The sequence below is a fragment of the Prinia subflava genome, chromosome 3 (genome assembly GCF_021018805.1).
Source record: "Prinia subflava isolate CZ2003 ecotype Zambia chromosome 3, Cam_Psub_1.2, whole genome shotgun sequence".
NCBI lineage: Eukaryota > Metazoa > Chordata > Aves > Passeriformes > Cisticolidae > Prinia > Prinia subflava.
This window is the reverse complement of record NC_086249.1, coordinates 43,267,403-43,279,236: the sequence shown is the minus strand read 5'-3', so window position 1 is coordinate 43,279,236 and position 11,834 is coordinate 43,267,403. Positions and strand designations below refer to the sequence as shown.

Below are 11,834 nucleotides of genomic sequence, written 5' to 3'. Positions count from 1 at the left end.
ATCACCTGATTTTAAAAGATTACAAATCTTAAACTGGAGTTCACTTCCTAAAATTAGGTCACTGATTTAGTTCTGCTCAGACCATCATGTGATCTATGTGTTTTTCATCATTTATTTAAATGACCCTTAAAAAATCTCTTATTCTTTGTCTGCTAGACGCTTTCAGTAAGAATCGATTTGTTTCATCATGAGTTTCCGGCTGTACTCGTAGGCAAGGAACAGTGCCCCGTTGGCCACGAATGCACGGATCATAGTTGGTGTTAGTCCAGAATACAAGGCAAGCACGCCTGGAAATGAAACCAGAGCCAGTTAGCAATGTATTAAAGTGGCTGTCTGCATCAACCACTGTGCTCTTACCTGTGAAGGACACTGAAGCAATGCTTCTGCTTAGAGGAGCATGAACACAGAGAGCTAAACTTGCTGTTGTATCTACTGATTGCAGTGGTACTGGATATTGATACGGGAGTATCTAATGTTGTAATAGGAGTTTAGCCATGTAAGGGCTTATGCTAGATACTTATTTCAGGTATGACAAGCTGAGATAACTTGACAGTGGCTGTACCACAGCTGGCAAGGGGATAGCAGGACTATTTTAGAATTATGCCCCAAGTCAGACTCCAGTTCTGATGAATATCTTACCTACCAATGGGGCCAGGATTCATATCTGCTGCCATATCTATTCTCAGACCCTTTTCCAAAGCACCTGACACAGGCCTTTTCCACATAGTAGATGCCTCAAGTTGCCAGGCTGCATAGGGCTGTTTGATAAATCAATCCTCAGCCATATATAAACTTCTAGAGGTAAAGAAAACTTCTGCATGGAACTTAACTAGTTCCTTCAGTTTTCATCTATAGGTGTGGTCACAGGTAATAGAGCCTATTTCTTTATCTGGTTTTAATGCATAGTAAGCTTCTGTTAGGTTTAAGTGAATCATGTCCTGAACCAAGAGGCAGGGAAGATGAAGTAGGTCTCAATTTCTAGATTCCAAGCTTTCTGCACTATATGAGGTAGATATTTGTTTGCTAGAACAGTTATTGTCTGTCTCTAACACATTATTACTGGACTAGGTCTCTTAAGTGATTTTGGATGTTGGAAAGTACAGATTTCAGTCTGCAGCCCTATAGATTCAGTTGATCTGCTTGCACACTCACCTTCAGTTCTCACAACAGTTGCAAATGTTCCCATGAAGCCTGCCTGTTTTCCAGCCATTGAAAGAACCTGAATTCTGGACTTCACACAGTCCACAGGATACACAGCAATCCACAGACAGCTGCCTCCGAAACCTCCGCTTAGTAACAAAGGAATGGGACCTAAAAGTTAAGAAATATGCTTTTATAGACCACAGTATTTCCCAACACAAACATAACATTATTTCATCCACAGGATTCAAAGGGAACAGAGGAACCTGCTTATGACAAAAGAACAGTTTCTCTTCTTTCACTAACCTTTATGTTAATTTCAAGCCAGTTGTAAATTGAAAGTCTTAACTAGAAACTCAAAGATTATAAAGAGTACCTCTTAGATTATTGGCTGTGCTAAAAACCTGTAAGTCAGAATTCAATTTTGACTGTATTAACTAACTTCACATTTTTAACACTTGTAATCACTTTCCAAGGTTAATTGTGAAATGGTTTAGAGTAACATCATATAATGTTACTAATCACATATACAGAGATTTATTTGCTGCAGTAATTTTGTGATCAGTCATTTCTTTCATGATGTACCCTGATTTTTTTTAATGTCAGATCAGATGTTTGTAACTGTTTTGTTACAAGTCCAAAATCCATGCAGCTGAAATCCTGACTCCAAGCAAGACAAAGTATTACTGGTTCAGTCTTTTAACAGGAGACAGGCAATCATTATTTTGACATCAGCATGTTTTTTCATTTCTAATTTTCAATCTCAGTGTTCTCTTATGATCATTGTAAATACATCTAATGGTCAGCATACAGTTCAGCATGTACTTGAACACACTGTTCAGGAGAATGCAGCTAAATACTTCAAAATCACTCTGAACAGCAGCTGAAATAAAAGTTCAGAGTTTTGTTACTCAGTGGGGTCAGATAGTTCAGCAGTTTTGTAATGTTTGCTCACTGTATTCTCTATTTATTATACAACCTCCTTCCTTGGAAAATGGTCACTTCAGTAATTTATTTCTATGTATACACAAGATGCAGCTCTCCATATTCAGGTATGCCTCATTCCCTTCATTTTGCATGTATTTTACAACAACATTAGCATACCTTCAGGGAAGATATGCCCCCTTTATGTCCCCCCTGCCAGCATGCTGAAACCCACCTGTAAAACAAGGTACCGTACCTAATTCATCTTTTGATCTCCCAGAGGCAAAGAATGTCCGGCTCAGTTCATACCCTCCAAAGAAGAAGAAATAGCCTGGGACTTCCCGCAGCAAAGTGCTTGACAGGCCACGATAAAATCCAAGGGGACCATCCTTCTGGATAACACCCTTCACTACCGACCAAACTGTACTGAGAGAGGTTGATCTAGTTAGTGATACTCACTAGCCAGATAATGAGAGGTTACAGAACAATAGGCAACTGCAACAACAATTAGTGCTAAGACTTTTGTGCAAACGAATTCATATAAGACTTAGAGCAAGATCCTGCTGGGAGCCCTTCACTGGCATCCAGCTTTACAATCACCAGAAGGTCTGCAGGCTGAGACTTTCCCTACTACACTTCTTCTCTGGTTAGCAGTGCACTATGAATGTGACACTGAATTTGAAGAAATAATACACAAGAAAGGATTTGAAGAAATAATACACAAGAAAGGGTTTCAGAGATATTGAGCAGGGTGTATACTTACTTGTGTCCCTGGATTATCTTTCCTGACAACTGCATTTCATGCATGGCCTGTAGCCGGCACTTCACCAGCTCTGTGGGACAGAGGACAAGGGTGGCAAAGGCAGAGGCGAAGGAGCCTGCAGCAGCATTCTGTAGATCACTGCAAGAAAGAAACTGCAGAAGGTATTTGGGCACTGACCTTGAGTGCAGTGGAGCCACCACCCCAGCAATTGACCTCCTGGACCTGTATCCTAAATAGCACCAAGAAAAACTGACAGTCTTGGGGGAAAGATTTCCAAGGGCAACAGGCCTGAACCTGAACCAGAGGGAGGAAAAACCGACCTCATCCCATTTTCTTATACAACTGAAAGACAACCTTTTGACACCACAGAACTATATTGCAGCCTCTACCCTTTTTGCTATACTTCAGTGATTGCAGCCGAATAAAAGCCAGGAAGGGAGATTTGATAGTGTCTATGAAGATTTCCATAAGCTTGTTTTACTGGGCAACTGTAGGTTACTAATTACTTCCTCAAAAAGAATAGGAGCAATAATCACCTCATATAGATAGATGTTGGTATTTTCAAATTCACCTTACCAATACCAATAAAGGCTTTCAGTGGAAGATGCTAGAAAACTGAAAGCAGGCACAATGGATCACTGTAATCTTTGTATGAATGTGCTGCTGTGAGTGCAACCCTGTGAATCAGAGACAGCACAAACGTAAAACACACAACCAAACAAGACAGCACTGTCATCTGCAGTGACTCAGTGTTCCAAAACTGGGACTTATTTTGTGGTGATGTTACACAAACCACAGATTCTGGATTGCTAAACTGTCAGGACTCAAAAGGCTGGTACTCAAGGGCAACACTGCTTTATGATGCATTTTAAACAAGCTCCTACAGATACTGGTCTTTTGGACAGGAGCTGCATAATAGCATAGAAGTAGAGATTCTCTCTCAGAACCTGGGGAGTCAGCACAGCTGAGACTGATATCACTGCAGCACAGAAACTCTTTCCATCCAAGAGAGTTGTTTGCCTTGTGCCCAGCAGTTTCATACATCTTATAGTATCAGAGATTAAAGCTACAAGTTTTCACCTTGAAGCATTACAAAACTCAAGTTGTGATATGAAGCAAAGCTCATGACATTTAGATATGGTGGTAATGAGAACTTTGAAAGTGGAAGAAATCAGTAACTGCCTGCAGAGCAGCAACTAGAATTTAGCACTTCTCTTTCCATTTTGTTGTCTCACTTTAGCATGAAATGAAATCTGTTGGTTGAACTAAGCATATGTTAAAAGATAAACAGAATTTAGCATTTTTCTCTTCATTTCCTTTCTTTGAATTATGCATCAGTGACATGTATTCCTTTAACTGAAAAGGAACTGTTTTATAGTTTGTCCTTTTCTGGAGGTGTAACAGAACAGTAACAATGGGTGGGGGTGTCCTGGACAGACCACATGTTCTTATGAGGGCCTTGCTGAAGACTGTGTCAATACAATTCTCTCTTACATCTACCTCATAAGGTGCTCCCACAATGATCCAGATGAAGAGAATAAGGAAACAACACCACAACAAGGGTACAATCTTTCAAGTACACTTAAATTCTTTAATGTTTTGTCCTAGAAGGAGCTCTGCAGTCACACTATTTGAGCTTGAATCATCAAGGCATTAAAGAGCCATCTTGGATCTGAAAAGCACCATTACCTGATCAAGGAAAGAACTCTCAGATGCCAGAGGTGCTTTCTATTGCTGCATACTCACATTCCCATTCTGTAAACAACTCCAAAGACAGAGTAGTACACCAATGTACTGTTTTAAAGTTTCCTGCACTACCTTCCCTACATCCAGCATGACCATGGTGCCTCAGTCACATGAGATGATCCTAGGACCTCTGCACATCTGTGGTCTACCTCCCAGTATGATCACAAAAGACAGTGAAGAAGTGAAACGTATGGCTGGTAGGCCTACCTCCTACATTTTAATGGGTAGAGAAAGGTAAGGGATTTGTAGGGATAGCAAGCTTTTGAACCTTAAATAAAGACATTTTTAAAAGCAAGACAGTATTAGAAAAGGGCCCTTCCCCCTTAGTATGCCTCCTTGCAAGAAGAGCCATCACCTTTCCTGCAAAGTCAGAACAACCTAGATATTAAGGGAATACTAACTTTCAGGTGTTGAAATGCTCAATCCTATTGGTAAAAATGTTCCACGTCTTGAATACTCCAGTTAAGCTGTGATCATTAAACCAGGCAGCTGCAGTGACTGGTTAGTAGATGACTGTTATATTAGACACTATATTGTCACCCTAAGGCTTATATTCCAAAATTTACTACACTGTACACTGTCAGAGGAGAGCCTGGGACCTCACTTGCACCCCGACGGTACAATATTGGCAAATTGCAATTGCATGAAATTTTATATATTATTTATTTTAAAATACAAACCAGACATTTATTACTAACCTGAGCTTTGTCTTCCTGTCTACTCCAAGAATTCGTCTCACAATTTGTTGGCAAAATCCGTAGCACATGAACAGAACAGAGTTCTCTGCAATGTTGGCTACAAGTGCTGGTGTGGTTCCCTTGTAGAAACCTCGAAATCCCACTTGCTTATAGGTTTGGACAAAACAGTCAACAAGTCCTTTGTACATGTTGGGGAACGTCTGCATCTTCACCTTTGCAGTGTCAAAGGGCTGGCCGGTCACCACGCAGGCTGTCCCACCTAGGCAAGCAGTGGAAGTTAACAGTGGCTGAAGGTTATCATGACTGCAACACCTATGTTCGAGCACCAGTATTAGGAAAATCACACAGGAAACAAAGATTAATTAATTCCCTGTAGGAAAAGACAAGTGCACTGATTTTAGCACAATGGCATCAATTGTCACTGGTGAATTTAGTTACCTTAAGAAAAAAAAAAAATCAGGCGAAGGAGCAGTAATATCACGATTCTCATTAAACATTTCTTTATCTCATGAAAAGCAAGCATCTAAATGAATCAGCTCACTTTTATAAACTTGTACTGAATTAAAGGTATTGTTCTGCCATCAAATCACTTGTGTCAATGAATTAAATAACATTTTCCTTTGCCCATTAATGCAGTGGTTCAGAAGACATCTCTGATTTTACATTCCAATAATAACAAAATCCCAACCCTGAAAGATTAGTAATCAAGTGATTCCTCCAGGACAAGAGGAACACTGCTGAGAGTGCTGAACTTATCATACATAATAAATTGATAACCAAAGACTCAAACCCTTTACTTCAAAATTGTAGATGGCTCTTAAGCACATTTCTTTCCAGAGACTGGAAGAAAGTGTCAAGTATTAGCTGAAAAAGGGCAAAAGGGCAAAGTTTCTCAACATGTTAACTTTTCCAAACTGAACTGCAAGGTCAATACCCTGAAAATTTGTGTGATATTTCCATCAATGTCACCAATAACCATTTTGCTCACAGCACAGTGTTCTGCAAGATCTAACTCAATTCTGTAGTCTGCAGAAGAGCTGATGGTACACTTTTTCAGTAAGAAACAGTGTAGTGCAGTAGCAGTTACCTGACAGGAAGCACATGATACATGTACCTTATACAGGGTTCATGGTTTTGTTTTTTAGCAAGAGAGACCTGTACTAAAACAGAAGCTGATCTTTAACCAAAGCACAATTGACATGCACATACCTTAAATTATCTGTAAATGCAGACAGCAGAGTAACTATGCAGATATGGAAACAAGTGTGTGCATCCAATTAAGATTAGTTGTTTTTCTTTTAAGTGGGGAGAAGAGGAAGTATTTGTTTAACTAGTGTTATTTGCAATCCATTTTACTCTTTGCAAACACATTTGTGTAACATTGTTCTTGCTTCTCTGCAAAGAGGTACTTCGGGCCTTTGAAACTCAGGATCTAGCTGCTGTAAAACATCATTCCCAACCAGATGGATCATTAAAAGCTTCAGAGCAAATCATGCAAGGAAGCACGAAGAGTTTCCTGCTCTGGAAGGATAACCAAGGAGAAAAGTAGCTGGCTTAGACCAGTAGCACCCATGTAAGCTTCAAATGAAAAGCAAAGCTGGGAAGGCTTAGCCAATGTTTTTGCAGGGAAGTGAGGTAGATATTAATCAACAGGACAAATGCTAGATTCCTGTAATAAAATAATGGCTGTTGCAAGATGTACAGGGAAACGAGGAATGGTCTTGGAAACGTAAAGCTGAAAAATTGGGAGCTGACAAAAATGACTTTTCTAAAAAGGCTATTATTGGAGTTGGCTCAAAAAGCCTAGTAAACTGCAGCAATGAACTTTGTAAGCCTCAAGATAAAGACCAGGAGTCCTAGTTATTATCTGAAATATTAAGAAAAAAAAAAAATTCTTCCAGCCAGCAGTAGAGAGTCATTAAAAACCCAACCCAACTACAAAACTAAAACAAATCAGAAAGCCAAAAAGTCAAATCTGTTTGAACATCCAGACAAGTGTGGTCCTAATAATAACACAGCAGTGGCAGGGAAAAGAGTCCTACTCTTTTCTACTGAATCAAAGAAGGGATTAGAGGTTGCTTAGATCCTAGGCAAAGGACTATAACCACAGACAGCCAAATGACTTATTTATTCTTGTCCAGAATTTGCTTGCTTCAATATGTCATTACTTATCAGGTAGTCAAGACTGTATCTGGGGAGGAAGATAAAACCAGGTTATGCATTTTCTGGAGGAACAAGCTGTTTGCTTACTTAATTACATTTTCTAAAGAGTGCAGAGATTGCCACACCAGACTTGCGCTTTTACCCCTTGTTTCTCACTGCACTGTTAACCTCCACTCTGACAAATGACCTCAAATAACTACCACTGAATGCCCTTAATACCATTAATACTGTCATATTTTAACAACATTAATAGTGTCATAAAAGAACTGACTGTAATATTTATTGTGTGGGAAAGAAAATAGACCAGTAAAATTGTCTAAACTAGTTACAAAAGTAAATTAGACAAATCTTCCACCTTTTCAATATAACCACTGTTAGCTTAGAAGTGTCAAAAAGACCCCTTTTCCCTGGCAGAGTTCAAAATTGCATCCCTGAGCCACAGACATTACCAACATGACAATATCAGTGACAGTGACAGACCATTTCCACACAACTGGTCCAGCAAAATTTTACAGCACAGAGTAGACTGAAGTGGAAGTCATTAACATAAATTCATCATCAGTTCTACTACTGAGCTCCACAGGTTTAAGAGATTCACATCAAGATGTTGTCTGAGCCAGAAACCCTTCAGATAGCCTCTTGTCCCTTTCAGTTAGAGACAGTTCTGTGACAAAAGCAGCACCTCAATCACTTTCATATTGTCTTCCTTGTAAAACCCTACTGATAACTCTGACTGATTCTTGAACTTGTATAAGCAGAACTTAAGCCTCCTTATAGAAAATGATTAGTCTGAGTAAGGTGTTATGTCTTCACTGTGTGGCAGGGGTTTCACCAGGGAGGAGCAAGAGTGATACAGTTACAACACTGGCTGGGGTCACTGCTTCTCCTCATACCCTTGAAACACAGAGGGTGAGGCTTTTTATGGCAACTGGCAACTGTTTTTATATTTGTCAAAGGCATTAAAACCGTCTCTTGGAAGTTTTGTGCAATTAAGCATTACCTGCAGCACCTGCTGTGAGGTCAATAGCAGCCTGAACAGCAGAGTTGATCCTCATGCTTCACACTTGGTTATCAGTTATTTCAGAGCAAAGTCTCCTGTTTGCTGGTAGGAATGGAGATAACTTGTCTCCTGAGGGAAGAGAAAGATGAAACATACACAATTTACAATAACTCTACAGGCAAAAGCATTACAGGAATGTTTTCAGATTCATTCTTCCATTTAGAGACAGAATGGTTGTGCTGAGGATTGAGACTTAGCATACTTGTACTTTGACCAATTTTGCTGCATTTGGCAGGTCTCCTGGAGTATCACTACCTAGCTTCAGCTGACTTGAGCTTTAGAGCTTCTTATCTCCCTGGATCTCTCAAATGAAAGCAAAAGAGTACATCCAGGGAACAGTGCTGAGGGTTACTTTTATATTGATTATAGAGGCATAGTCTTCCCTCAGGTGTCTAAGGTTAAAATATTTCATGTTTGTCTCAGTTCCTCACCTATAAAGCAAAACAGAATCTGTTCTCATGGTGAAGAGCAGCTAAGAAAAGTCTACCCATGATGATACAGGCACATTGGATGGCTTTCAGAAGAAGTGTAGAAAGGGAGTGAACACGAACATCTTTGAATTGTGTCTGGCTGTCATGTTCCCAGTGCAAGTCCCCCCCACACCAGAGTATAATAAATAAGAGTTACACCTCATCTCTCAGGAAGGCAGCTGGAAAGCAGAAATACAAATGTGACACTTTGAAATAAAACATTCAAATTAATTCAGTTCTCAAGTTTGCAGAAGATACTTTCACTGGGAAAACAGTTAAAACAAGCTTATTTATCTGGAGTAAAATAACTCAGCCAAAGAGCTCCCACTGTTTCAGAACCATGCTGCTGAGTGAAACATTTCTCTGACAGTGCTGTCAAAAAGCTGTATGAATCTTAAAACCCGCATAAATACACGTGTGAATTAGTGCCTCACTGGCTTTTAAGCATGTCTTCAAGCACAGTACAGCAGTAAACAGAACAATTTTCACTCCTCTACCTACTGTAATGCTTCTTTTTAAGCCTGTTACCTCCCAAAATATATTTTGGCATAATATGAATGGGAAACATAATTCCCAGTAGGCTACCTTGAAAGAACCATAAAAAGACACATTATATAAACCACATCCTTTGTACAAGAAACACAGACACTTGAATACAACCACAGCTTTAAGAAAGCCTGTCTCTAAACAGATTTATTATTCTTGAACATTAAAAAATACACCAGTAGGCCAAATACTGTCACTCAGTGACTTTACTCATCCAGTCTGTTACATAAATCTAAACGAGTTTAAAACAAAACAAAACATTGCTCTTGCAATAAATGGCACTAACACATGTAATTTCAAAATTGTGGCTTCAGATTTGAACTGTTTTGTTACTGACAGCACACTAGGTGTTACTTCAAAACAGAGGCTCCAAGGCCAAATTATTCTTTGTTGTCCTGTAGATCTCATTAGTGTTCACACTGCACTCCGAGTTTTGCTCCTCATTTAGGGTAGAAGAAAACAAATCATTGAGACAGACTTTGAATGAAAGGAATTACTAGAAAGCAACAATTGCCTGTGTTCAGTAAAATGTACACTGCTTCCACCGCACTGTGCTTATCGACCTGTGCCAGTCCCTAAAGGGAGCACATGCCAGATCACCCACAGAAAAGCTGGCAGCAGAAGGAAAAAAGTATATGCTTATAAAAATATGGACCTTTTAAGAGACAAGGAAGTTTAATTGCCTGATCCATATTAGCACAGGGCCACTGCCAGAAGATTTAAGTCTTAGTCAAAACTAAATTAGTATTATATCGGTACATACCTTTTTTTCCTGTTTGTAATAATACTATATTAAAGGTTGCATGTAGGTAGAACGAGGCAGCGACTGCTCTGTGACTTCCAAAGCAAATCCAAACCTCCAGCCTGGAAATACAGAAGCATTAGTGTAACAGGTCCTGCACAGTCCTCTGCAAGCAGATGTTATTCCAGCCCCAGATGTGTCTCTCTGCCGATACACTCTCCAAAGACTGAGGTACACTCAGAAGGCAGCGCTGCTCCTTGCCACAGCCCGCGTGGGCAGGCCGTAGCTCCGCTTCCCAAGGTCACAGCAGGCCGGCACCCCGGCGGCGGGGCAGCGGCGGGGCTCACCGGGGCTGCCACACGTGCTGGCGGCGGCAGCGCACGGAGCGCTCCCGGGCCACACCGCCAGCTCTAGCCTTCCTTCGGGAGAAAGGCTCAGGGCTCCCGCCCGTTTGGAGCAGGAAGCCCCGGCCTGCGTTCAGCGGGGGCCCGCGGTGGCCGGGCCCACCCGACCCCGGCCCGGTGCCTCTCCCGGGCGGCCGCACACGCAGCCGCAGCTTCCCGAGCGGCCGCGCATCGCCGAGCCCGCGCCCGCCGCGCATCCCGGGCCCGCGCGGTGCCGAGCCGCGGGAACGCTCCGGGCCGGCCGCACCGCTCCCGCCCGCCGGCCGAGAGGCGAGCCCGGAGCCCCCACTGCCCGGAGCCCCCGCTCACCGGAGCCGCGGCCCGCCCGAGCGGCCCCGCCGCCTCTGCCCCGAAATAGGCGGCGATGGAGGCGGCGCGGCCCCGCCGCGGCCGGGAAGGCGCGGGCCGGGCAGGCGGCGGGGGGGCGGCGGGCTGGGCTCTGTTTAAGCTGGGGCTGGGCTGTGTTTCAGCCTACTGAGCAGGATGCAACCGAATTTATTCATTAGAACCACTTAAATAAAATCTTGTGGGTTTTTTTTTTTTTAGATGTATGTTTATTTGTTTATTTTTCTTCTAGTTGGGTAGTTTTGTTGTTGGGGTATTTTTTTGTTTTCTTTTGTTTTAAAGGATTTGTTTAGGAATTGTGTACCTTGAAATAGCAAGTTTGTGTATACAGAGGAACTGCCATGAGTCCCGAGACACTCTCCTAAGCTCTCACTTTCGTGATCCTGGCTCTTCGGGACTTAGAGATGGCATATAGTGACCTAAGCCACTATGGCGAGGGCTAACAGTGCTTTTCTCAGCTGAAACTAAACAACATTTTGTTTTGTTTTGTTTTGTTTTGTTTTTGATTTGCAGTTACCTGAAGTGCTTGCAATAAGGCTCAACAGAAACAATGTCTGGTTGAAAGCAGTAGGAGGAGAGTGTACAGTGTGTGGCAAGCTAAAAGAACAGCAGCCATAAATGTGTATCAGTGATCAGTCATATTTGAGATACTCTGCCAGACCAGGCAGTGTTTCTGGGAAGCACTGTGTGCCCTGTAATCCCTGATGAGCTGCACATGTGTTTGTGTGGGTTGAGACATGCAGACCTATGTATTTCATCTTAGATCCATGGTATTTTCCACCAAATAAAACAAATGGCTCCTACTTTCACAGCTCAAACCAAGGAAAAAACAG

At 41.7% G+C, this 11,834-nt stretch overlaps 1 protein-coding gene across 1 annotated transcript; it reads right to left on the bottom strand.

The window, feature by feature from the left end:
* Nucleotides 1-94: 94 nt before the first annotated feature.
* On the bottom strand, nt 95-11,085 carry SLC25A15 (solute carrier family 25 member 15). Its single transcript, XM_063392009.1, has 8 exons — nt 10,966-11,085; nt 10,274-10,374; nt 8,435-8,563; nt 5,272-5,530; nt 2,828-2,965; nt 2,321-2,490; nt 1,153-1,311; nt 95-287 (listed from the first exon to the last, which is right to left on the bottom strand). The coding sequence occupies exons 3-8, from the start codon at nt 8,487-8,489 to the stop codon at nt 163-165; spliced, it is 906 nt and encodes a 301-aa protein (XP_063248079.1). The 5' UTR covers nt 8,490-8,563; nt 10,274-10,374; nt 10,966-11,085; the 3' UTR covers nt 95-162.
* Between the last annotated feature and the right edge of the window lie 749 nt (nt 11,086-11,834).